At 44.8% G+C, this 27576-nt stretch overlaps 1 protein-coding gene across 2 annotated transcripts in view; it reads right to left on the reverse strand.

The window, feature by feature from the left end:
- The window catches only part of DOCK2 (dedicator of cytokinesis 2), a 677690-nt gene that overhangs the window by 646468 nt on the left and 3646 nt on the right, over positions 1 to 27576 (reverse strand). For both annotated transcript variants that reach the window (XM_066591098.1, XM_066591097.1), the window contains exon 2: positions 3317 to 3400. In XM_066591098.1, coding sequence (XP_066447195.1) covers positions 3317 to 3400 — 84 coding nt within the window. The remainder of the gene's footprint in view (positions 1 to 3316; positions 3401 to 27576) is intronic.

Raw genomic sequence — 27576 nt, forward strand, 5'->3', positions numbered from 1 at the left:
CGCGCCCACGTCCTCTAGGCCTACCCCTACCCCTCAGCATGCTGTATTACCAGGAATGCAGAAACACAACGCTGTAATTAAATGTGCCGCTTATTGGCCTGTGGTTGGAGGCTGACTTCGTTTACGGAACCCCAGGAAATAATTTGGCGCAAGCCTGCTGTAACACTTAGCTGGCTGCGTATTTATTTGGAGAACTACTACCCCCAGCAGACACGGACCCAGAACACTGAGCACAGTGACAGGCAGGCCAAATAGATTTTTTTTCAAATATTTTTTTCAAAAGGACCACTGCGTATATTCAATCTATAATATATGTCTTCTGGCCCTGCCTACACAATTCTGTCCCTGCAGTGTGTCACAGAACTGCAGTGTTGCACTGTTATTAACTGCAACAGACCGGTGATTTCAGAGCCAGGAAATAATTTGGCGCAAGCCTGCTGTAACACTTAGCTGGCTGCGTATTTATTTGGAGAACTACTACCCCCAGCAGACACGGACCCAGAACACTGAGCACAGTGACAGGCAGGCCAAATAGATTTTTTTTCAATATTTTTTTCAAAAGGAACACTGCGTATATTCAATCTATAATATATGTCTTCTGGCCCTGCCTACACAATTCTATCCCTGGAGTATTACTGCAGGGCGCAATGCTCTGCACGGCCGATATGCCAAAAAAAAAAAAATGTGCAACACTGCTAAAAGCAGCCTCCACAGTACTGCACACGGTTAGATGTGGCCCTAAGAAGGACCGTTGGGGTTCTTGAAGCCTACACTAACTCCTAACACTCTCCCTATAGCAGCTCCGGCACCAACAGCACTGTCCCTCAGCTATCTCACAACGCATCTGAGGCGAGCCGCCGGAGGGGCCGATTTTAATACTCGGGTGTCACCTGATCTCCCCAGCCACTCACTGCAGGGGGGTGGTATAGGGCTTGAACGTCGCAGGGGGAAGTTGTAATGCCTTCCCTGTCTTTCAATTGGCCAGAAAAGCGCGCTAACGTCTCAGAGATGAAAGTGAAAGTAACCCGAACATCGCGTGGTACTCGTCACGAGTAACGAGCATCCCGAACACGCTAATACTCGAACGAGTATCAAGCTCGGACGAGTACGTTCGCTCATCTCTACTGACCACCTTTTAGGGATTTTACCCAAGTGGTGGTTTTATGGCCCTATTTTATTTTCTTCAGCTACCAAAATTGTTTTTGCAGCATTTTTTCCCATGACATATATGGCTTTTTTTCATCTCTTTTTTCACTGAATGGTTTTCCATTTTTTTGTTTTATTAGGAGTAAAAAGCTTTAAAAAAATTTATTTTTTCATTCCTGGTTGTTTGTTTGTAAAATTTGTATATTTACACTAAAATGAAGTACAGGAATGGATTCCTCATTTTGTTTCGAACAGTTTGATACATAATTTGTATAGGGCGCATATGGCAATGGTTTAGATTGGTATCAGCAGGGTGCACTGAGTGGTCACATGATCGGGAGTATCTCTTCTGCTCTATCTATTCACTACATAATGCTCATTGAGCACTGCAAAGAGGAGACAGAAGTACTCCTGCATCATATTTTTACGATCGGATTAAAGCCCTTTAATTTAAATGTATGATGTTTGTTCCTGGAGGGGTTAAAGAACATTCTGACATTTTTCTTTAATCTGTGACCCTGTCTGTAAACTACATTAGCGAAAAGCTAGTATCAGGAACGTTTTGGCCTGAAAAAGAAAAGCTGCGATTGACCTTCGCTCACACAAGAGTGTGCTCAGAGGAAGACAGCTGACTAAAGATGGACTTTGTTTTAGAAATGTACTCTGATTAGCAAATAGTAAAACAGATGATAGTGAGGGGTTTTTTGATCTTCTATACATACATTTAACTAGGCAAGCCTTAACTAAGCTCAGAAATGCCTACAGATTACCAATTAATCTCAGACAGCTAGCAAACAGCGCGTGACTAGAAAGCAGTGCAAGGATTAGTAACCAATAATAGAGAATTGTAACAAGTTGTGCTCGTATAAGTCAGGTGTCCTCTAGCCTCGTTTTCAATGTATTTGTCTATAAGGTCTACAAATACTTCAGCTTGTTAACAAATAAAGTGAATCATTCATGATTTACATAAATGCTGTATGACCTGTAATTCTCCAAGCAGTTCATACTTAACCCTGATTTGGAACACAAGAATATATCTGCAGGACTTTTTGCGCTGGCAGAGACAATATGTAAGTAACGTATGCTGGTAACTTTTTGTCCTAGTATTTTAATATTTGGCAACTATTCTGTATAGGTATATAAATCACTTTTTTGTGTGTGGCGAGGAGGCGTATGCCTTGTGGCTTGTGCCCTTTGACCTGTTATAACCTAGCAATGCCACTGGAAGCACTAGAGGTCAGGGATTCAGTGCTCTGCTCACCATCTTCTGCACTGACTGAATGTAACTGTGTTGTTGGTATACTAGTTAAGCAAGTTTCCAGAGTCCTCCATTGAAAGTGATGTTCTGCTCTGGCTAACAGTAAAGTTTCTCGAGTAAGGACCCTCTCTATAAGGTCCATATGTTCTTATAGTAGAAAACCCTTTTAAATATATCTCTGAAATTTTGCTTGTTTCCCCTGCCAATTTTCAGAACTAGGCACAACAAAGTTTTCCTTCCTAACAAAGCATTCCCAAGATAAAACCTTCCACTTACAGTAATTTGCCGCAGTGACTTGACAACAGCAAGGTATACTTGGCCAGAGACGGCATTACATGATTAAATGTGAGACAATCACATGATGTTAAATTCCAATCTGACTTCCCCCTTGTGACATCGGACTGTTACTGCTGTTTGTGATAAATAATGTCAATGGGCCAGGTTCTCATAACCATTAAATGTGACTTGCCAATGGTGTAAACTCATGTAAAGTCATCTTTTTCAAAGGATGAGAAACTGTTCAGAGTTTTTTTTGACTGCAGAATATAAAACTTTATGTCCCTTTATGTTTCCAATGCACAATTATTACAGGGTAGTCAAATCGTAGCAACAAGGTAGCCAATGTGTCTGGTGTCTACATGTTTTGGCTGTTTTCCATTTATTTCTAATACAGTTTTTATTACCTGGTTAGCTTAAAAGAAAAACATCAAAGCGGCGCCTGGACAGGCCTAACTGGCTCAATATGTCCAACCTTGAATCGAGAGGCCAAATGGTCAGAGGATATTATTTTAGTGATTATATTTTGGGGAATATGTCAGCAATGTATATAAGTAATGTAAAACAAATTGTACAGGTTACCAGCAGCACATCTAAAGTTACCTTGTAGAAATGAAACAAAAAAATGATCCTTACCTTCAAAACACTCTAGTATGTGGACTACATCTCCAATCTGAAGGGAAATTTGAGGTGACCCTCGACTTGTAAAATTACAAATAGCTGGGAGAGAAAAAAAAAACAGTTTACAAAATCAGCTACCCAACGTTACAGTATAATATCAACATTGGCGAATTTCTTTTGCATTGCGACACTTGGCTTACACTGCCATCTGATGGGCATTGCTAAAATTGGTGATACAGTTATGACAATGATAGGAATATTGCAAGTACAACTTTAGAACTTACGCTAGTGTTGGATAAACCTACTGCCTGTTTCCGAACCCATAAATAAAGTTTCAAGAACTCAAGCAAGTTTATGGAAATAAGTGAGGGCACTTTCTTAGGTTAAATCTAAAAAGTAAAACAGTGCATTAAAATTTAGAAAAGGAAACTTGTACACAAAGAGGAAACCAAGTTTATAGCACCTAGGAACTTGTGAAAGCAGAAAGCAACAATTCCACTGTGATGTGTGAACACAGCCTTATAATGAGAAAATTGACTTCCAATGTGTGAAACCATTAATTGGGAGGGAGGTTTCATTTTTGGTGGAGGAGACATTTTCGGAGGCCATTTTGAATGTGATATATCAACTTAGGCTAGAATTTACTCAGAAACACACTGGAAGCATCAGTTTTTCTCTGTCTTGTTTAGGAGTTACGCAAGGGCAAAGTTGGTAAATAGTGTCTGATATGCAAGGCCTTTTTCATTGATAGATCTTAGAGAAGTACATCAGTATTTTACAGGATGCCCTATTCCCATCTGTGCTCAATGAGAACAGTGAGATTCCATGTTCTTTTAAACAGGATGGCGAACCTCCATACTTTGCTGGGGATGCACGCAGATGGCTTGATGTGCAATTTCCTGGACGTAGAGGTCTGGCAGAATGGCTGCCAAGGTCACTGGACGTAACGCCTTTGGACTTTTATCTCTAGGGCCATTTAAAATGCCTTGCGAATGCAGACTAATACACAATATAATATACATATAACAGCGAATCCTACAGCGGTGTGAAGAAATATATCACCTGGAGTTCTTCAAAGTGTTCATTAAACGTGGATTAAACGTTTAACCATTTGCATCTGACAGAATGGTGGACACATCGAACACATCATGTAAAGCACTTTGTGAAATATTGCCCTCACTCCTAAACAAGTAAAGATCGGGCAAAACTGACACTTACAGTGTGTTTCTAAGTAGATTCTAAGAAAAGCTGACATATCACATGATCCTGTGCTGAATTCAATATGGCGGAGTTGAAAATGGCCACTGAAAATGTCTCCACTGCTAAAAAAATATAACTTCCCTCCCAATTAATACTTTCACACATTGGAAATCAAGTCTCATTATTATACCAGTAAAATGGGTGTGTCCAGACTTTTGCCTCACCCTGTACATTCATTGGAAGGATTTCCCGATGCATGCTCTTATCTCCAATCTCTACCTCTGTATAAGCAAGCATAACTAATATAAATAAGCTTACAGACTTTTTCCTGCACCACATTTTGACCCCTTTGCTTGACCTTAGGTGGATGATTTAGGTGCCATTAGATTAGTAACATCCTCAACACCTCCGTAAAATCATAAAATTTTACTTTGGTACATTGAGTGAACTGTGAGGGCAGCCCAAAGTTCATATGTTAAGTCTATGGGCGCACGCTGCTAGGGAGAGTGAACCGTTGCTAAGCAGCGCAAGTGATGAGAGGGTGAGCAGGCAGAGAGGTGAGTGGTACACAGGGCGAGTGGCACAGAGGATGAGCGGTACAGAGGACAAGTGGTGCAGAGGGTTGAGTAGTACATAGGGTGAGTGGTACACAGGGCGAGCGGTACAGAGGACGAGCAGTGAAGAGATGTGAGCAGTACACAGGGTGAGTGGTACACAGGGCGAGCGGTACACAGGGAGATTGGTACACAAGGCGAGCGGTGCAGACAGATGAGCAGTACATAGGGTGAGTGGTACACAGGGCGAGCGGTGCAGAGGACGAGCAGTGAAGAGATGTGAGCAGTACACAGGGTGAGTGGCACACAGGGCGAGTGGTACACACGGAAAGCGGTGCAGAGAGGTAAGCGGTACACAGAGCAAGTGGTACACAGGGCAGGCGGTACAAAGGATGAGTGGTGCAGAGAGGTGAGCGATACACAGGGAGAATGGTACTGAGGATGAGCGGTGCAGAAAGGGGAGCAGTGCATAGGGTGAGCGGTGCAGAGAACGAGTAGTGCAGAGAGGTGAGCGGTACACAAGGTAAGTGGTACACACGGCGAGGGATACTGAGGATGAGTGGTGCAGAGTGGGGAGCTTTACACAGGATGAGTGGTACACAAGGCGAATGGTACAGAGGATGAGTGGTGCAGAGAGGTGAGCGGTACACAGGGTCGCTGTCTTTTCTGTATGTGGACCCTGAGGAATAAAGAGTTGTAAAGCTGTGAACTAGTGCCGTGGATGCTGCCTTTCTTACTTGATTATCGGTACAGAGGATGAGTGGTATACAGGACGAGCAGTGCAGAGGCAGAGAGGTGAGCGGCATAGGCGTACCATCAGTGGTCACAATGGCGACCAGGCCTCTGTACTGGGGGGGGGGGCAGAGGCCGCCCTCCACCATATACATATGCACATACAGTGCATTACTGGCTGGTCGCTCTGTCTGCAGCACCACACTGATCACGTAGCTGACAGTGCAGCAAGCCTGAGAAGAAGCAGGGAAGAGGAGGGAGGAGGCAGCCGCACGGGCCGGAAGGGAGTTGGTGATGATGTCATCATGGTACTACCCCTGCCTCCTGCTGTACGGCAGCTGCTGCATCAGCCTGTCCTGCTGCTATCACATGGAGAAGTGGTCCGGGCCCGAAGGTATGTGTATATATATTTTTGGGTGTGTATATGTGTGTACGTGTATATGTGTGTGCGTGTGTGTGTGTGTGTGTATATATATATGTTTAATGTGTGTATATGAGGGGAGGAGAGCGGGGAGACAGGAGGAGTGAGGGAAGATGAGGGGAGAAGAGGGGGCAGGACGAGGGAAGGAGAAGGAGAGGGGGGAAAGAGAGAGGGGAGGGGGAGGAAAGGTGAGATTGAAGGGAGGGGAGAGAGGTGGGGAGCTCTGCTATCTGCTGGTAAATACACTCGGCTGCGCTCCACGCAGCAGGACACACTCGACTACGCTCCACGCAGCAGGACACACTCGGCTGCGCTCCACGCAGCAGGACACACTCGGCTGCGCTCCACGCAGCAGGACACACTCGGCTGCGCTCCACGCAGCAGGACACACTCGGCTGCGCTCCACGCAGCAGGACACACTCGGCTGCGCTCCACGCAGCAGGACACACTCGGCTGCGCTCCACGCAGCAGGACACACTCGGCTGCGCTCCACGCAGCAGGACACACTCGGCTCTGCTCCACGCAGCAAGACACGCTCGGCTCTGCTCCACGCAGCAAGACACGCTCGGCTCTGCTCCACGCAGCAAGACACGCTCAGCTGCGCTCCACGCAGCAAGACACGCTCAGCTCTGCTCCACGCAGCAAGACACGCTCAGGTGCGCTCCACGCAGCAAGACACGCTCGGCTGCGCTCCACGCAGCAAGACACGCTCGGCTGCGCTCCACGCAGCAAGACACGCTCGGCTGCGCTCCACGCAGCAAGACACGCTCGGCTGCGCTCCACGCAGCAAGACACGCTCGGCTGCGCTCCACGCAGCAAGACACGCTCGGCTGCGCTCCACGCAGCAAGACACGCTCGGCTGCGCTCCACGCAGCAAGACACGCTCGGCTGCGCTCCACGCAGCAAGACACGCTCGGCTGCGCTCCACGCAGCAAGACACGCTCGGTTGCGCTCCACGCAGCTAGACACGCTCGGCTCTGCTACACGCAGCTAGACACGCTCGGCTCTGCTACACGCAGCTAGACACGCTCGGCTCTGCTACACGCAGCTAGACACGCTCGGCTCTGCTACACGCAGCTAGACACGCTCGGCTCTGCTACACGCAGCTAGACACGCTCGGCTCTGCTACACGCAGCTAGACACGCTCGGCTCTGCTACACGCAGCTAGACACGCTCGGCTCTGCTACACGCAGCTAGACACGCTCGGCTCTGCTACACGCAGCTAGACACGCTCGGCTCTGCTACACGCAGCTAGACACGCTCGGCTCTGCTACACGCAGCTAGACACGCTCGGCTCTGCTACACGCAGCTAGACACGCTCGGCTCTGCTACACGCAGCTAGACACACTCGGCTCTGCTACACGCAGCTAGATACACTCGGCTCTGCTACACGCAGCTAGACACACTCGGCTCTGCTACACGCAGCTAGACACACTCGGCTCTGCTACACGCAGCTAGACACACTCGGCTCTGCTACACGCAGCTAGACACACTCGGCTCTGCTACACGCAGCTAGACACACTCGGCTCCGCTACAAGCAGCTAGACACACTCAGCTCCGCTACACGCAGCAAGACACACTCAGCTCCGCTACACGCAGCTAGACACACTCAGCTCCGCTACACGCAGCTAGACACACTCAGCTCCGCTACACGCAGCTAGACACACTCAGCTCCGCTACACGCAGCTAGACACACTCAGCTCCGCTACACGCAGCTAGACACACTCAGCTCCGCTACACGCAGCTAGACACACTCAGCTCCGCTACACGCAGCTAGACACACTCAGCTCCGCTACACGCAGCTAGACACACTCAGCTCCGCTACACGCAGCTAGACACACTCAGCTCCGCTACACGCAGCTAGACACACTCAACTCCGCTACACGCAGCTAGACACACTCAACTCCGCTACACGCAGCTAGACACACTCAACTCCGCTACACGCAGCTAGACACACTCAACTCCGCTACACGCAGCTAGACACACTCAACCCTGCTACATGCAGCAAGACACACTCAGCTCTGCTACGCTCAGCTAGACCTACAGCTCTGCTACACGTAGGCATATAGTGGTATGCAGCTCTGCGACTGTATTCTCTTTCTGTAGTACATGCGATCCCTAGAGTATACCAGTGATACAAGATATTACTGCACAATACACAAATATACTGGGGGCTCCACAGTAACATATACTATAGTAAGTGATGTAATATACACACATGTAATGTACACTAATTGACTGTTGCCATGTCCCCAAAACGTGGAATACCAAGCCGTGCACGGCAAACAGTTCAAGCCGAATCCTAACTCAACAGTTCTTAAAACATTTACAACCAGCGACCATCGGGTCAATCTAGTAGATGTAAATGTCACCACTGGCATCAATATAAAACAGAAGCACAGCACCATATACCGCATGGTATACTTTTCTTGCAGGATGTGTCTATATTCTTATATGCAAACTACTTTTAATATACTAAAAACAAAGAGAAATACGCCAAGAATCTTAGCTCTTCTACTAAAAGAAAGACTCCTTGTGAGGAGTTCAGTGACTCAGTTATGTGAAACAAAATCATGTGACTTAAAATAGGGAAGTCGGAGCTGAACTCTGCTAAACATAATATTAGCTTTGTTTCTGCAGTTTAGGCAGACCAATTTGCTGTAACACTAGAGAAGGGGGAGGTCAGAATCAGTATTACAACAGTCCAAGCCAGCAGAGACACCGGAAATCAACAAAAAAGCTGTGTTACTTTGGTACTCTCATATCATTTTACACTGAATGGCCACCTTATTAGAGACACCGATTTAAAAGTGTGTTCAACCTCCTTTGCCCTCTAGCAAGTTGTCATAGTATAGATTCTACTAGGTATTGAATTCATTCTACAGGAATATTGGCTAATGCGTAGAGTAGCTTCTTGTCACGAATTATATAGAGGTATTGACATTCTCTGAATAGCTAAAACACGCGTCACAACACTTGTGCGCATTTAGTATCTGAATAAAATTGCATAGCTGTTATATTTGCTAACCACAAAAAAGTGTAAGGTTCATATCGCATTTTTGATCAAAACACATGGGCCCATCTGCCATGTCCAGGCAGCACTTCAGATGCAAGCCCAACAATAAACAAGTTTTTTCAGCACTTCCAGATATTAAGTGCTCATGAGAGCGGAGGCACTAGTTTTTGCTACTGTAGATGTTGCAGCCATGCTTACTTGCACATGTGCCTTTGATTCATTTATGGGGACTGCATTTCTTTGTTGATGCTCTGAATAACTGAAAGGAAGGGAGTCATCTGTACATGTTGCTTGCACCAAATTCTGCTCCTTCAGCATGGTGGAACAGAAATCTGGATTTATATGACCAGGTAATGATTTTTCACTGCTCAGTGATCTAATCTTGCACTCTTTTGCTCATTGGAGACTTTTCTTTCTGTTTTCTTGCTTTTACGCAGCCAAGAAAATCGTGCGAAATTTGTGCACTGCAAGACGCACAAATCTCACATGAATATGAACCCCATTTGAATGAACTCCATCTTCACCGCAATGCAATACAGGAAATAAATCGTGGAAGACTTATGTTTGGGTTCTCCCTTGGAAAGCATTGCCCATTGAGTTTCACAGCCCAATATCGCCCCTATGAAACTAGCCTTAGACAGAAAGGGCACTTAATCTGATCATCTGTTCTTATAGCCCACCTGTGCAAAGGAATGACGAGTTGTATTTTTGTTCTACATTAAGGATACGATTACCCAAAGAATGAGTGATTGCTTCACACAGCTTTAACATCGGGCAAATGAATGTATCTACATATGTTACTGCCCAAACATCTAGCTGTGTAAAAGGCCCTGTAGGGGACTCGCATAAAGCACATGATTACAGTATGTGCACAGGGCATGATCCAATGAGTTTTTGGTGCGAATTCCGACTCTAAAAACCGCGGCAGAAATTTGCGGCTAAGCTGCATATTTTTGCCAAGTATTTTGCCTTGGATCCACACATGGATTTAGTCTTCTGAATTGGGAAAATCTGCATGTGGAATTTCTAATAGAATTTTACGCAGCTCCACATCAAGAAGTTACATGTCTCTTCTTAACATGGATCCACGCAGAATCACGTCAGGAATTCCGCACAGATTGTGCCTATTCACAAGGCTAAATTTGCATGTGGATCCACGGTAAAATACGCAGCAGGAATACATGGCTTAACTGCAGCTTTTAGAAGTAAAATCTGCATTAGATTCTGCCAGATTCATACCATTCTACCATTAGAATTACATGTCACAATTTGGAATGCTGATGGACATATAGGGGTTTGGTGCATGGCAGAGATCTTATCCTGAGTGATATGAAGGGTCTATTAAAAAAGTTCAGAAGAAGAAGAACAATAGTCTGTGGCTGTGCCATATTGTTTGAGCTGTGCCACTTAAAAGATCTCCATTAGAGATGAGCAAGCATACTCATTAAGGGACAATACTCAAGCGAGTATCGTCCTTTTCGAGTAACTGCCTGCTCGTCAGAAAAGATTTGGGTACCGGCGGGGGAGAGCAGAGGGGAACGGGAAAGAGATCTCTCCCCCCCCCCCCCCCCGCTCCCCCCTGCTCATTCCCGCAACCCACCGCTCACCCCCGCCGGCACCCGAATCTTTTCTGATGAGCAGGCAGGTGCTAGAAAAGGACAATACTTGCTTGAGTATTTTTCCTTAACAAGTATGCTCGCTCATCTCTAATCTTCATTGATGGCAATATAACTTCTGATGATTATAGGGCAGTCTGCAAGAAACACATTAGTGTGGGCTGGTGCATCAGAATGGCATTAATGTGATGGCACTAAAGCATCAACAGGCTAGTCTGTCAGGGACATCATGATTTTCAGGAAAAGGCTGGGTGTAAGTGGCTGTCCACTGATGCAAAATATCTGATATTCTGTCACATGGGCAGTCCGGAAGATGCCCAATTATCAAATTTTTACTCTAGGAGCTGCTCATATATTAAATGTATGTACTGTGTGTAGAGTTGAGCAAACTTTTAAAACTTTGGTTAATTTGACAAATTTAAGTTCAGACTCAACCTTCATCAGTAGTGGTGGATCCTTCCCACCTGTGGTTCAGTGATTAGCAGTGCTGCCTAGCCGTGCTGGGATTCTAGGTTCAAATCTGACAACCTCTTCAAAGAGTTTGAACGCTCTCCCTGTGTTTCAACATAATAACCTTTGCTTAACTCCATGCAGATGCAGTTTGGCTACTGGGGACTGTGAATACATTTCATTTCAACAGCTAACATGACTCATACCAAGCTGCAAGCCTACATTCACCAACTCTTTATGCTCCACATTACCACAGCCACCAACTGTTCATTAAGGAGCATACCGGAAGAGATGTAGAAATTGCATCTTACTGCGGTTGATGAACTGATCAATGAACTTCCTAAAGCATGAATATTAAAAGCAAAGATTATCAGAAGACATAATTTGTATAGTACTAGAGATGATAGCCAGGACCTCATGAATAGTAGTCAGGTAGTGCTTCAGTTATATTACTATATCCTATCCTACCTGATTCAGCAATTTCCTAACATCTGCATATTTTCAGATATGATGATCTGAATCATAAGGTAAGGTCCCCTGGTGCAAGCACCAAGACATGACTGACTCCTAGGGTGACGTCACATCGTAACGTTTTCTTGCAGACTGTTTTTGCAGGGTGGTTTGCAATTGCATTCAATCATCATTTATCCCCCCACCCCCCCAGCAAGCTGGGTACTCATTTTACCGACCTAGGAAGGATAGAAGGCTGAGTCAACCTTGAGCCAGCTACCTGTACCAAACAGGAATTGAACCCGCAACCTTCAGGTTGTGAGTAAGAGCTTAAGACTGCATTTCTGCTGCCTTAACACTTTCCACCTCTCGAGGCTCGAATCATAAGAGGAATACTTTATATGTCAATTAACTAGACTTCTGAAATGATCTACAATGCCATGCTGCCATAGAATTAAAAAGAGCACTCTGAGTTTGGATTTGCCTGTAAGAGGGGCTCTTGAGTAAAGGGCCATTTACATGGGATGATTATCGCGCAAACGTTGTTCAAAAGAACAAATTTGCACAATAAAAGTTGTGTCTAATTGCACAACCATCGTGCACTGTTACTTTACAATTCGATGGTCGCTCAGTTTTAACCAGCATGAAAATCATTACTGGATCGCGGTGATCTGCTTGTCTAAACACTCTGCACAAATGCTGACAATCTGGAGTAGATGTCAGCGCTCGTGCAGTTGTTTAGATGACTGTCGTCCTGTCTAAATAGGACATAAGACACAGATGTTGCAGTACAATAGCTTTCTGGAAATAGGTGGGAACCCCTAAAACCAGGAACAACCTGTGTAAAAGTTCCCACCAGTTCAAGTTGTGCCAAAGTGGCTGTAGGCTATACAACCTGTCCTACTATTCCACTGTGAGTTTCTCAGGGGCTAAACTCTGCCACAGCTTGCCCCTCCTATATGTCATTTGCAGTGGTGCACCAACCAGTTTGAATGGAACCACTCTGTGTCTCCCGGGGTTTCTTTTTCCACTATGCCATTACCTTTCATATGGCCCACTACCTAACATGGCCCCAAAAATGCACATTATATGAATACTGTACTGCAAGCTACAGAATGGTACAAAGCCCAATGGGGCAGTTACAATTCCGATCAAAGCCCATGCAATTGAGGATACCTACTCTCTGCTGGCAAAATAAAGGAGTCCTTCCTCTCTTCTCTCACAACAGATAGATATCCTCACTTCTTTCTTCACTGTATTTCAGGCGTTTCTATATGGCTCATCTCGTGGGATTGGGACTACTGCCATTCCAGTACTCATAGCAGGCCCATCTGTCTTCCCATGCAATCAGATCTGCTTTACCCTTAATTGTTGTGACCACCTTCTGATATAACCTCCTTTAACGCTTCCCTTCTAGTGTTGACCAAAGTGAAACAGTTAAACCTTGTTTCAGGTCAAACTTTGTTAAATGTTTGTTTCAGTGCAAACCCAAACCTTGGACAGTTCTTTTCCACCAAACCCACTAAAACTATTTTTTTCTTCTCCGTAAATAAATGTGCCATATAAATAACTAGCTGATATACTCGGCTTCGCCCGAGTTAATTTGGTACTGGTATTTATCTGGTGTTCACACGGAAAATCTTAAGAAGTCGTGGTTACTTTAGAGATACCGAGGAAAAACATATGTTCACCATTTTGCATAGTTCTCTGCGTTACCCAGGAAACACCACGGGGAGGTAACCATGCGACGTTTCCTTTATATAAAATGACATCAGGAAGTGAGAGAATTTGATTACGTACATAAAATTTGGACACTAATTCTTTTGCGCTTAGAATTGAATAATCGAGTTGGGACCCATTAGCTTTTCCTATTTATGACATAATCAATGCTTGTGCCAAATTTCACGTTTCTATCTATGACACCGGAAAGTGAAAAAAAATTACATTCCGCACGTAAAATTTCGACGCCAATTCTTTTGCGCTAGTATTGAATAATCGAGTTGGGACCTATAAACTTTTCCTATTTATGACATAATCAATGCTTGTGCCAAATTTCACGTTTCTATGACACCGGAAAGTGAGAAAATTAGATTCCGTACGTAAAATTTGGACACTAATTCTTTTGCGCATAGAATTGAATAATCAAATTGGGACCCATTAGCTTTTCCTATTTATGACATAATCAATGCTTGTGCCAAATTTCACGTTTCTATGACACCGGAAAGTGAAAAAATTACATTCCGCACGTAAAATTTCGACGCCAATTCTTTTGCGCTAGAATTGAATAATCGAGTTGGGACCTACGAACTTTTTCTACTTATGACATAATCAATGCTCGTGCCAAATTTCACGTTTCTATGACAACGGAAAGTGAGATAATTAGATTCTGTACGCAAAATTTGGACGCTAATTCTTTTGCGCACGGAATTGAATAATCGAGTTGGGACCCATTAGCTTTTCCTATTTATGACATAATCAATGCTCGGGGCAAATTTCCTGTTTCTATGACACCGGAAAGTGAGAAAATTAGATTCCGTACGTAAAATTTGGACGCTGATTCTTTTGCCCATAGAATTGAATAATCAAGTTGGGACCCATTAGCTTTTAATATTTATGACATAATCAATGCTCGTGCCCAATTTCCCGTTTCTATGACACCGGAAAGTGAAGAAATTACATTCCGCACGTAAAATTTCGACGCCAATTCTTTTGCGCATAGAATTGAATAATGGAGTTGGGACCCATTAGCTTTTCCTATTTATGACATAATCAATGCTCGTGCCAAATTTCCTGTTTCTATGACAACGGAAAGTGAGAAAGTTACATTCCATATGTAAAATTTGGACGCTAATTCTTTTGCGCATAGAATTGAATAATCGAGTTGGGACCCATTAGCTTTTCCTATTTATGACATAATCAATGCTTGTGCCAAATTTCCCGTTTCTATGACACCGGAAAGTGAAACAAATTACATTCCGCACGTAAAATTTCGACGCCAATTCTTTTGCACTAGTATTGAATAATCGAGTTGGGACCCATTAGCGTTTCCTATTTTTGACATAATCAATGCTCGTGTCAAATTTCCCGTTTCTATGACACCGGAAAGTGAAGAAATTACATTCCATATGTAAAATTTGGACGCTAATTCTTTTGCGCATAGAATTGAATAATGGAGTTGGGACCCATTAGCTTTTCCTATTTATGACATAATCAATGCTCGTGCCAAATTTCACGTTTCTATGACACCAGAAAGTGAAAAAATTACATTCCGCACGTAAAATTTTGCTGCCAATTCTTTTGCGCTAGAATTGAATAATCGAGTTGGGACCTATGAACTTTTCCTACTTATGACATAATCAATGCTCGTGCCAAATGTCACGTTTCTATGACACCGGAAAGTGAGATAATTAGATTTCGTACGTAAAATTTGGACGCTAATTCTTTTGCGCATAGAATTGAAGAATCGAGTTGGGACCCATTAACTTTTCCTATTTATGACATAATCAATGCTCCTGCCAAATTTCGAGTTTCTAGAACACCGGGAAGTGAGAGAATTAGATTCCGTACGTAAAATTTGGACGCTAATTCTTTTGCGCATAGAATTGAATAATCATGTTGGGACCCATTAACTTTTCCAATTTATGACATAATCAATGCTCGGGCCAAATTTTAAGTTTCTATGACATTGGAAAGTGACAGATTTAGATTACGTACGTAAAATTTTGACGCCAATTCTTTTGCGCTAGAATTGAATAATCGAGTTGGGACCCAATTACTTTTCCTATTTTGGAGATAATCTATGCATGTGCCAAATTTCATGTTTCTACGACATCAGGAAGTTGGAGAACTTTTGGCGAGTCAGTCAGTGAGTCAGTGAGTCAGTGAGTCAGTGAGTCAGTGAGTCAGTGAGTCAGGGCTTTATATATATAGAAGGTAATTTGTTGTTATAAAGAAGAAACACAAAAACACAGGAAGAACATACAAACTCCATGCAAATGATGCACATTGTCAATTTTAAAATCTAGGATCCCAGCAGTGCAAGGCAACAATGCTAACCACTAGGCCACTATGGGGAGAGGTAGAGAAGGAGGTCAGTCCTCAAATCTGACCAAGGACAACAGCTGCATGGAGTTTGTATTTTCTCTTTCGGTTTACGAGAGTTTCTTTTCATTATCACCTCTCTTTATATAGTACATACATTTAATAAGCAGGAGAAGAAGGATAAGAACAGAATGAACTGTAATGGTTCTTAGACAGTGCTATACACCTGTAACGTCTTACTGGTGCTGCATAGGAGCCGTGGGTATAGTAGCCGTGCAAGTCAGTAGTCAGGAAAGTCAGGAGTCATTATCAGGAAATCTGGTTGCAGTACAAATGGATCAGGCAGGTAACATAGTCAAAGAGTAAGTCAAAAGTCATCAACGGGAAGTCTCGGTTCACAGTACAAAGGGATGAGGCAGGTAACAGTCAGAAGTCATCAATGGGAAGTCACAATTCGCGGTACAAGGGAAGAGGCGTGTAACGGAGTCAGAGAGGAAGCCAGAAGTCAATATCAGGAGGTCTTGCAGAAATAGCAGAGAAGCAGGCAACATGCTGCTGGATTAAACCATGCTGTGAAGCAGATTAATCACATGCTGGTGCAATGGCAGGGCAAGGCTTTTATAGGAAGTCTATTCAAGAGCTGGGTGGAGTTAGGATATGGGCTGGGTTAATAAGATCTGGGAACAAGGCAACAGGTATGCAAAGAAACTGTCCAAAGAGCTGATGGCTCAATAAGAAGGGCTACCGTTTGTAGTACAGGTGGTTCCTGGTTATAGGGGTAATGGTCAAGTTGCGGTTTGATTAAAACTAATTTTGACAAAACCAAGCTCTTTGCTGAAATTTAGTCATCCAGTTGAACCTAACTTTTCAAATGTTCGTTCAACACTACTCCCTGTAGCAGTGCCATGGCACAGTTCTCAATGTCGTACTGCTGATCCTACATCAACATCACGCTTTGTATGGGCCTATGCTAATGCTGGTCTCCTCCTCCCAAGTGGATGCAAGAAATATCCATATCTTGACAACCAGTAATGCTGCAGGTGTTTGGCAGCTACCCTTCCTACAGCAGTCCCCCAGACACATGGCAAGTAAACAAAATTGGAACATGAACACATAAGGCAAACAAAGACAAAAACTAGGATAAGGGTAACTTACTCCAGCTCTTAGCCAGAGCATGTTTTAATTTGTCACACGGAAGTGCAGCCGATGAAAAAAATGTATTAAAGGGGTTGTCCCGCGCCGAAACGGGTTTTTTTTTTTTCAACCCCCCGTTCGGCGCGAGACAACCCCGATGCAGGGACCTAAAGAAAAATCCGCACAGCGCTTACCTGAATCCCCGCGCTCCGGTGACTTCTTACTTACCGGCTGAAGATGGCCGCCGGCATCTTCTCCCTCCGTGGACCGCAGGGCTTCTGTGCGGTCCATTGCCGATTCCAGCCTCCTGATTGGCTGGAATCGGCACGTGACGGGGCGGAGCTACACGGAGCCCCATTGAGAACAGAAGAAGACCCGGACTGCGCAAGCGCGGCTAATTTGGCCATTAGACGGCGAAAATTAGTCGGCTCCATGGGAACGAGGACGCTAGCAACGGAGCCGGTAAGTAAAAAACTTCTTATAACTTCTGTATGGCTCATAATTAATGCACAATGTACATTACAAAGTGCATTAATATGGCCATACAGAAGTGTATAGACCCACTTGCTGCCGCGGGACAACCCCTTTAAGGGGCTTCCACCTCTGCATACATTTGCTGCTCCTAATCAGGCGCTGCCCTTACTTATTCACAACAAGAACTGCATGATTCTTTCTCGTTAACCCAAGCGAGCTGGTGACATTACCCCCAGATCGTACACGCTTGTGCAGCCTTTTTAGACAGGCAGATCATTGTTGAGAATTGTTCAGCTCTTGTTCAGTGTTTTACATTCCTAAATGAATCACCGAGCGGGGAGTGCTTAAACGCAGAAGTAAATGAGCCAATGATGATTTTTATGTCAGACGAAACTGAATAACGAACGAAAAGCAAGCGATAAGTTCAGTCATTGCCTCACGTTTAAGATGAACGATTATCGTTCATTTTTGTTCATTTAAACGAGTTTTGGAACAATAATCGTTCTGTCTAAACGCACCTTTAAATAAAATAAATAAATCTTGGTATTTGTATAGCGCCAACTTATTACGCAGCGCTTTCAGGTAATTATTACTTATTACCCCCCACCAAGCTGGGTACTCATTTTACCGACCTTGGAAGGATGGAAGGCTGAGTCAACCTTGAGCTGGAAACCTGAATCATGCAAGGATCAAACTTGCAACCTTCAGGTCGTAGGCGAGAGCTTACACTCTGCGCCACACAAGGCTCAATAGGCACCTTTAGATTGGTGTATGCAATGCCGGTCTAAGTAAATAACCACCTATTGTTTCCAGTCAGGTGTAATGGTAATGCTACAGCATGCAAAGATATTTTAAACAATTGCATGCTTTTGACTTTCAATAGCTTGGGGAAGACCCTTAGCTGATCCAGTGTAATGGGGTTTTGAAGGCCCTGTTTGTTTAACAAAAATTTGTTATAAAAACAGTTTCTTTAATTTTTGGGGTCCCCAGGTGCTGGCTCTGAGTGCCGTTATGGTACAGAGCAGGAACTGTGGGGGAGGATCTGGATGCTACCAGGCAATAGCTGAAAGGATGAATGTCTGCAAATAGTGGAAATGTAGTGCAGTGATGAGTTGTTCATGGTATGAGCAGAACGGAATTTGCTAATCTCCAGAGGTCCGCTGAAAGGTCTTGGAGACCAGCGTTGCTGACGCAGTTGATCTGATAGTGTTTGTGTTCCTTACCAAAAGTCTGCACCTTCCATTACTCAAGACTGGTACCAAGAGAACCTGATTGACCAGAGAGGCGCTAACCAGTGTGCCGTTCTCAAATAAAAGCTGTTGAGTTTGAGTAACGTTATGGTTCATACCTGATGAAGCTATGAACCAAGGCTTGAGAAGGGCTTAGCATTTGCTCAGCATTTTTGGATCAAAGTGGTGTGCCAGAGGAGCCAATGCTGTGCCTTGCGATCTCCCACCTGTGGTAAGTCTATGTCCAATTCTGCCTGAGGTGCCCCCAGCTAGGCGTTCTCTTTCACAGCATGACTGTGCCTTTGTGAGGGTGGCTTCACACGAGCGTGTTTTTGTGCGTACATAGGTGCGTACACAAGTGCGCACCCATATGCGTGCAAAAACACTTGTGAATGCAGGTCCGTGCATTGTTTCCAATGGAACTGTGGCTGCATTGAAAACAGTGGTCTGCCAGCACCCCTGCATTGTTTTTCAGGGAAGGGCTTTACATATAATCCCTTCACTGAAACAAAAATTTTAGTGTAAAAAAAATAAAAAATAAACTTACCTGTCTGCCGCTGCCGTGACCCCTGCGGGGATGAAGAACACATCTGCCGCATGTGGCAGATATTTCCTTCATCCCCGCTTGTTAAAAATTCCCTGCTGCTACATCTTCCACATCTGTGACAGATGCAGCAGAGAAATTCTTCAATTCTCTACTGCAGGTGGCACACATGACAGCTGCAGTAGAGGATTCTGCTGCTGGTACCCCGTCAATTGATTTCAGGGAAGGGCTTTAAATATAAACCCTTCCCTGAAAATCCAGTAAAAGTGCTTAAAAAAAAAAAAAAAGAGATACTCACCTTGCTTCAGCTGCCGAGGCTCAGCCACGTCTTCTCCTGCTGTCCCCTGCTCTGTGGTGCTGATCTATCAGCAGGCTGGGATTTAAAATCCCCACCTGCTGAAAGAGCTGAATGTGATTGGCTGAGGTGCTCAGCAGGGGCAAAAGATGCAAAAGGTGAGCTGCCCCCCCCCCCTTTATTTGTATCTGTACCTGTACCCATACCTAAACCATGCTGCACAGAGACATAACTTGAAGCTTCTGGGCTCCAATGCAAAACCTGTAACAGGGCCCCAACTATAATGCTTTATTCATAGTACTGGGCTCCCTATATGGAGAAGAGAGGCCTCATGGGCCCCCTAAGGCTCCTGGGCCCAGGAGCTTCAAGTTACGCCTCTGGGTGTGATGGTCAAGTGTACACATGCATTTCACCATATAGCGTCCACATAGGTTTGGCCATATAATGAATTTATAAAGTGTGAATGTGAAATAGCTGATGTAAACCTTGAAAACTTTGGCTATTGGGAGACCCTAGTAGTACACCGTCCTGTGCAAAATCAATGAGCAGTCAGAAGATATGGATTGTAAGTTAGCATGTGAATTAGTAAATATATGATTAAGCCACAGCTAGATAATAAATAGACTTGTGTAGCTGCACTTGTCTTGTGGACTCTAAGTCACAAACTTGAACCACACTGCAGGAGATAAATGCAGTGGTTTCAGGCACTGGGTTGGGGCCCCAGGTGTGGCAGCCGCAGGTCTGGAGAGAGTCGTCAGGGACGAGTCAGGAGTCAGCAACGGAGGTTTGTTTGCAGTACAAATGGAGGAGGTGGGTAGTGTTATCACTAGAGGAGACAGAGGTTGGTATCAAAAGATCTCAGTATCGCAATACAAATGGAGGAGGCGAGTAGGATTGTCAAAAGGAAAGCCAGAAGTCGGTAACAGGTATATTAATTCACAGTATGGAGGAGCAGGTAGGAGGTGAATCTTGAATATTGACTGGGAGCTAGACTAGCAGGAAACAGAACAAGGCTAGAATCATGCAAGGAAACTGTCCAAGGCGGGATGGCTCAATAGGGAGAGCCACCGACTAGAGCGCAGGTTCGATCCACAACAATACATTTAAGGCTATGTTCGCACATCATTTTTACTATAGGTTCAGCATGTGAACTAAGAATACTCTCATGTATCAAATATTTCCATAAGCTTCAACTGATCTAAAGTATGCCAAAGAATGTCCTCTTGGTATACATTAGAGTAGAATGCATTGCCATTTTTTTTTTCTCACTACAAACAGCACAGTTGAGTATGTCACAAAAAATACAGATACAAATATTGGAGTGTTATATTAGGGGCATATGTCAGGAGATTTTCTGAGTGCATAGGCCAAACATAAGGGCATAACGAGATATGAACAGAGCTAAATAAAGATAAATTTGGGTTTTTTTGTAGATACAGCTGCCCATGCTTCAGATTAGACGAGCCTATGCTCCCTCATCCTGGGTTCCCACAGCTCTACATTCTCCCATCCGGTGCTGTATTTACAGGCTGTCAGCCTATAGATGGGACATCACAGGCTTCTGCAGCCAAACGCGGGCCTCAGCGGTCAACCGGTGAAGTCTATGATTGGCTGCTGCAGCAGCATGGGACGTACCATTCACAGCCTGATTCTGCAGTTTATAAACAGACCCAGCAGGGTTAACGGAGGGATGGCCCTGGAGCTGTTGGCGGGGATGAGTGAGCACAAAGTCGTCTATTAATCTGGGACATGAGCAGCATGCATCTAAAAAAAATGCATTTAGAAAATCCTTTTAATGAACAATAATATAGAAAGAGAATAAAGAACAAATTTGCAGTTATAGCATGAAAGCCTCGTTGTAGATAGTATGTTCTGGTGCTGTGATCTGAAACAGGGAATTTACACTGTTAACTTGGCAAGAGTACATCAAGTACAAAATCCCACCCATCTTGGTGCAATTTCTGATCACAAGACAGATTATCTCTAATGTGAGATAATAACTTTATGTCATTACTTGGCACAGTTGGACTATTCTTTGTAAGTGATTTTTTGCTGTATTCCTCCCTTTTAAAAAAGGTCTGCCATAGGCTAGGTGGACAGGGTAGAAGTGGAGCTCGGCTCCATGTATTATACTGCATACAGTATCGTAGCCAAAATGTTATGCAAAGTATGGCGTACAAAGATTCCCCTATGACAATCAATATATCCTGAAGTTCCGAAGAAACCCATAAACATTTGCTACTGTCAAGGATAGGGGGTTAAAAATAAAATAAAAAGAACCGCAAATGTTATAAAAAAAAAATACCTTCTGACATTCTTTACTGGTCCAGCGGTCCATCACCAGTGTTTAAGATCTGTCAGCAATAACGTGCCGTACTGATACGTGACCATTGCAGCAGTAACTGGCCTTAGCAGCCATACGCAGGGACGAATTGGCCACTGAACCCCAACGGGGAGATTCCCAGTGGCCGGTGGGGTCCTGATGGCAGTGGAGAGGCGAAAATAGTTTTAAATCCTTTTGGTAAAATGCACTAAAAGTAAAAAAAAATAAAAAACTTAAACCTGTTGTACTCCCTGAGTTGCTCCTTCCGCTCTTGGCCACTGCAGTCTATGCTTGCAGGGTTCACCCGCTGACTTCCTGGTAGAGCAATCATGTGACAAGCACTCATGATAGCTGCAGCTGGAAATTGGCTGCAGCAATCAAATGATTGCTCTACTCAGCAGACAGAGGGTGAACACTGCAGGTTGAACTGCTGGGAGCAAAAGGAGCTGCACAGGTGGGTAAAACAGTTTATTTTAATATGAAGGGCATTATTACCAAGTTGGGGCATATGGGGCTGCCGCCTGCGATAAAATACCACAATTTCTAATTGCAAAAGTCACTGGGACTTTCGGATGTAAAACCACATTGCAACGCAGGGAGAAGCCTCCATAGGGAAACATGGGGGGAAAAAAAATCGCAGAAAGATAGAGCATTTCTTTTATCTCTCAACAATTGCATTAGTGAAAACATGGGAAGGAAACGATTGAAAATCATTGGTTTCCTATACTGCTTTTTTACTAACGCATCAAGCGAAAATTGTGCAATTTTCTTGCCCGTGTGAAACCACCCTTAGGCCTCATGTCCACGGGGAAAATCAGATCCGCTGCAGATTCTCAATGGAGAATCTGCAGCGGGTCCCTCCTGCCCCGCGGACATGAGCGCCAAAAATAGCAATTTAAAAGCATTTACCTATCCGGCGCGGGCGGGGAAGGTCAGCTGTTCCTCACGGCCAGATCTTCATTTTCGGCCGGCGGATGAATTCCTGACGCCGGCGGCACGTCGCCGTCACGTCGTCGACGTGCCGCGCGCATGCGCCGGGCACATCCGCCGAGCTGAAGCAAGGGAGATGCGGCCGTGAGGAAGAGCAGAGCTTCGCGGTCCGCTGCGGGTGAGTAAATGCTTTAAATTCCTATTTTAGGTCTCCCGCGGATCCGGACGGCTTCCATAGGCTTCAATAGAAGCCCGCGGGAGCCGTCCCCGCGGGAGACCCGCATGAAAATGGAGCATGGTCCAGATTTTTTCATGCTCCATTTTTTTTTAAATCTCTTTTATTGACGATCCGCGGGTATTTATCTACCCGCGGGTGGTCAATGCATCCCTATGGGGTGCGGATCCGCGCGCGGGAGATCCGCTGCGGATCTTAAATCATATTTTGCCCGTGGACATGAGCCCTTAGGCCTCATGTCCACGGGGAAAATCAGATCCGCTGCAGATTCTCCATGTAGAATCTGCAGCGGGTCCCTCCTGCCCCGCGGACATGAGCGCTGAAAATAGAAATTTAAAAGCATTTACATATCCGTAGCGGGCGGCGAAGGTCAGCTGTTCCTCACGGCCGGATCTTCATTTTCGGCCGGCGGATGAATTCCTGACGCCGGCGGCACGTCGCCGGCACGTCGTCGACGTGCCGCGCGCATGCGCCGGGCACATCCGCCGAGCCGAAGCAAGGGAGATGCGGCCGTGAGGAAGAGCAGAGCTTCGCGGCCCGCTGCGGGTGAGTAAATGCTTTTAATTCCTATTTTAGGTCTCCCGCGGATCCGGACGGCTTCCATAGGCTTCAATAGAAGCCCACGGGAGCCGTCCCTGCGGGAGACCCGCATGAAAATGGAGCATGGTCCAGATTTTTTCATGCTCCATTTTTTTTTAAATGCCTTTTATTGACGATCCGCGGGTATTTATCTACCCGCGGGTGGTCAATGCATCCCTATGGGGTGCGGATCCGCGCGCGGGAGATCCGCTGCGGATTTTAAATCACATTTTGCCCGTGGACATGAGCCCTTAGGGTGGCTTCACACGAGCGTGTTTTTGTGCATACATATGTGCGTACCCCTGTACGCGCACAAACAGGCGTGCATGCAGTTCCGCCCGAGGCTGCTGCCGGCCCCCCTTTAATTGTTTTTCAGGGAAGGGCTTTAACCACTCAACCACTGTAACCACTAAAGGACAAAGCCGTTTTTTTTTTCCATTTTCAATTTATTTTTTTTTCCTCCCCCCCTTCAAAAAAATTGTAACTTCTTTATTTATCCATCAACGTCGCTGTATGAGGGCTTATTTTTGTGGGACGAGTTGTATTTTTAAATGGTGCCATTTACTGTACCATATAATGTACTGAAAAACTTTTAAAAAATTCTAAGTAGAGTAAAATGAAAAAAAACAACAAAACGACATTCCGCCATCTTTCAGTGCATCTTGTTTCTACAGCACACAAACTACAAACAAAAGCGACATGATAACTTTATTCTATGGGTCAGTACAATTACTACCATACCAAACTTGTATTGTTTTTTTTTTACTGTACTATTTTCTTTTTTTTTCAAAGACATTTTATTTTTTTTTATTATTTTCTGCTGCCATCTTCTGTTCACAATAACTTTTTATTTTGCCATCGATGTAGTTGTGTGAGGGCTTATTTTTTGTGGGATGTGGTGTAGTTTCCGTTAGTACCAATTCGGAATACATACGACTTTTTTCTGGGAGGCAGAGTAACTGAAAAAGTGCATTTCTGGCGTTTTTTGCTTTTTTTTCGGACGATGTTCACCTTGCGGCTAAAATAATGCACTACTTTGATAGATTGGACTTTTATGGACGCGGTGATACCAAATATGTATTTTTATTTTATGATTTACATTTTTTAATTATAGATATGGCAAAAGGGGGTGATTTAAACTTTTATAACATTTTTTTTTACAATAAATAAAACTTTATTGCTCTGATTTACATTTTTTTCTTATGTCCCCTACAACCAGCGATGCTTTGATCGCTCCTGCAGTATGATGTAATGCTATAGCATTACATCATACTGCTTTTTGACAGGCAGTCTATCAAGCCACCCAATGGGAATGGCTTGATGGGCAGTGTGCTAAGGCAGCCCTGGGGCCTTTCAGAAGGCCCCTGGCTGCCATGACACCTGCACGGCTCCCCCGATCTCACCACGGGGGGGAAGGGGACCTACGGGACACTCAAGCATTGTTCGGGAGATTTAAATGACAGCAGCATTTAAGGGGTTAATAGCTGCGGTCGGCCGCATGGCCAATTAAAGCTATTGCCCGTGGGTGTCAGCTGTAATAAACAGCTGACGCCCGCACTGTATGACCTCTCTTTATACATACCCGACGCTCAAGGATGTACCCTTACGTCATTGGTTGTTTAGGGGTTAAATATAAGCTCTTCCCTGAAAAACAACCATTTTAGTGTAAAAAAATATATATATATAAAAATATACTTACCTGTTGCCCCTGCAGTGTTCCCAGGGGGGATGAAGAACACATCTGCCACATGCAGCAGATGTTTTCTTCATCCCCGCGTGGAATAAAGAATTCCCTGTTGCACTTGTCACAGATATGACAGATGCGGCAATGAAATTCTAAATCACCGCGAGGAATAAAGAATTCCATACCGCAGCTGTGGGGAGAGTGAGAGAGATCTCAATGTCTTATATTTTCATATACTATTAATTTATGAAGTTTTTGAAATGAAAGTGCCAATTTAACCATATCACAGATGTCTAAATATCCAGATCTCCTACTCTATCATACTCTGCTCCATAGGTCACCTAAAAGATCTGCTTTACAGCTTGGCTCAAAGAATCATCACAGCCAGGCAGCCAATGCCACTAAAACATTGTTAGCATGTAACTTTTACTGATTGAAAACTAAAAATATCCTAGACTAGGGCTGCCTGTCCACGCGCATTGCGGTATTCCACGGCAGGTCTCCACTACGGGAGCCGGCGCCTGGGAGCATGAGCCGGCAGACGGATCTCCGCAGTGAGCCTATCTGACACATAGGCTCACCGCGGAAAATCGTGCAATTCGCAGCATGCTGCGATCTGCCAGTGAGCAGAGAATCGCAATGATTCTCCACTGGTGGACTGGGGGCTGCGCTTACCATAGGAAAGCTATTGAAAGCATGCACTGCGTTCCCCGTGGTCGGATTATCGACGCGGGGAACGCAATGCAAAAGTGCCCGTGGACAGACAGCCAAGGGCTAATTGGCATCTACCGTAATTTATCCACCCCTGGCTCACAGCTATTTTAGCTGCCCATTATAACATCCCTTCCCCCCCAAAAAGTGAGTGCTGAGTTGCCACCAATGGCAGATTAAAATAAGAGCAAATGGGGTAGCCGCGAAGGGCCCGAAGCTTCAGGTGCACACATGGCCATCACAATTGCCCCAATTATAATCCATTCTTCTAAAACTCTGGTCATAAGGAGAGGAAAGGCCTAAACTCCTTAGTACACTCACAGCCTACCCTCTCAGCATGACAATCTTACAGGTGCATAGCAGGATGCCATTACTCTGCCCCCTGCCCAGCCCCAGTACTCGGAATAGAGTGAGTGTCGGGCAGAGGAGTGATGACGTCCTATGTACCTGTGAAATCGTTGCACAGAGACGAAAGGCTGTGTGTGTACTAAGGCGTTTAACCTCTTCTACCCGCGGCAGGAGGTTTAGCAGAGGAAGGGGGGCAGGCACTCTACCACACTAATTAGGGCCATAAAGGATCATGTTACTAAATGTGGCACACAGGAGGACAAATGGGGGTCACTATTACTAACTGGATCCACAAAGGGGTCCTATTTCTAATTGGAGCCACAGAGGGGTTCACAAATACTAAATGGGGCACAGAAGAAATCATTATTTCTATGTGGGGTACAGAGTGGGTCCTATTGCTAATTGTAGCCAAAGAGGGCCATGTAACTAAGTAGCCCCACAGAGGGGGTCCTGTTACTAAGTGGCAATACAGAGAGGGTTACTATTACTAAGTGGGGCACAGAGAGGATGACTATTACTAAGTGGGGCACAGAGGGGGTCCTATTACTAATTGTAGCCAAAGAGGGCTATGCAACTAAGTGGTACCACAGAGAGGGTCACTATTACTAAATGGGACCACAGTGAGCATCTTGTTACTAAAAAGTTGATTTGAGTTATAGGAACAGGATGGGGAGAGAATATAGAGATGAGTTGGGCCTGGAACAAATCTCAATGGTGGTCTGGGCCCAGAGAGAATACCACAGAATATGGAAAATTCTAAACAGAGACCACATCACCTGTGATCATTGGAGGTACAGTAACTGCGTTGCAATCACTGTGTAGAGCCGGAATCTGAGTACATTATATGGTAACTATTATTTAGAGGTACAGTAAAGCTGTATCTAAGGCTGGGTTCACATCTGCGCTGGCATCTCTGTTTTGAGTTTCCGCCGAGACCCGACACAAAATACTAGAAGAAATAGCACATCATGCAGCACGTTTTCTTCCAGAAAAATGCTGGGCAGCTGAGCTGAAATCGAACACACCCCATTATAGTCAATGGGGTCGTGCGGCGCTGTTCGGTTCCGTCATAAGACTGATCTGTTTGGCCAGGGAATTCCCCTTTCCTGCTCCGCAAACGAAGCAGATGTGAAAGCAGCCTAAGCCCACCGCATTATGAAGGCTGCCTATAGAATATATATATATTTTTATGGGGAGGCAAAATCACCCATGGCAAATTTGCTGTGGATGTTCTACAGAGGAAAAATCAGCAGCAAATCCCCACCCAAATTATTACCATTTAGTATGGATTTTGATATAACTTTTGGTA

This window comes from Eleutherodactylus coqui, chromosome 2 (genome assembly GCF_035609145.1).
Source record: "Eleutherodactylus coqui strain aEleCoq1 chromosome 2, aEleCoq1.hap1, whole genome shotgun sequence".
Classification (NCBI taxonomy): Eukaryota; Metazoa; Chordata; class Amphibia; order Anura; family Eleutherodactylidae; genus Eleutherodactylus; species Eleutherodactylus coqui.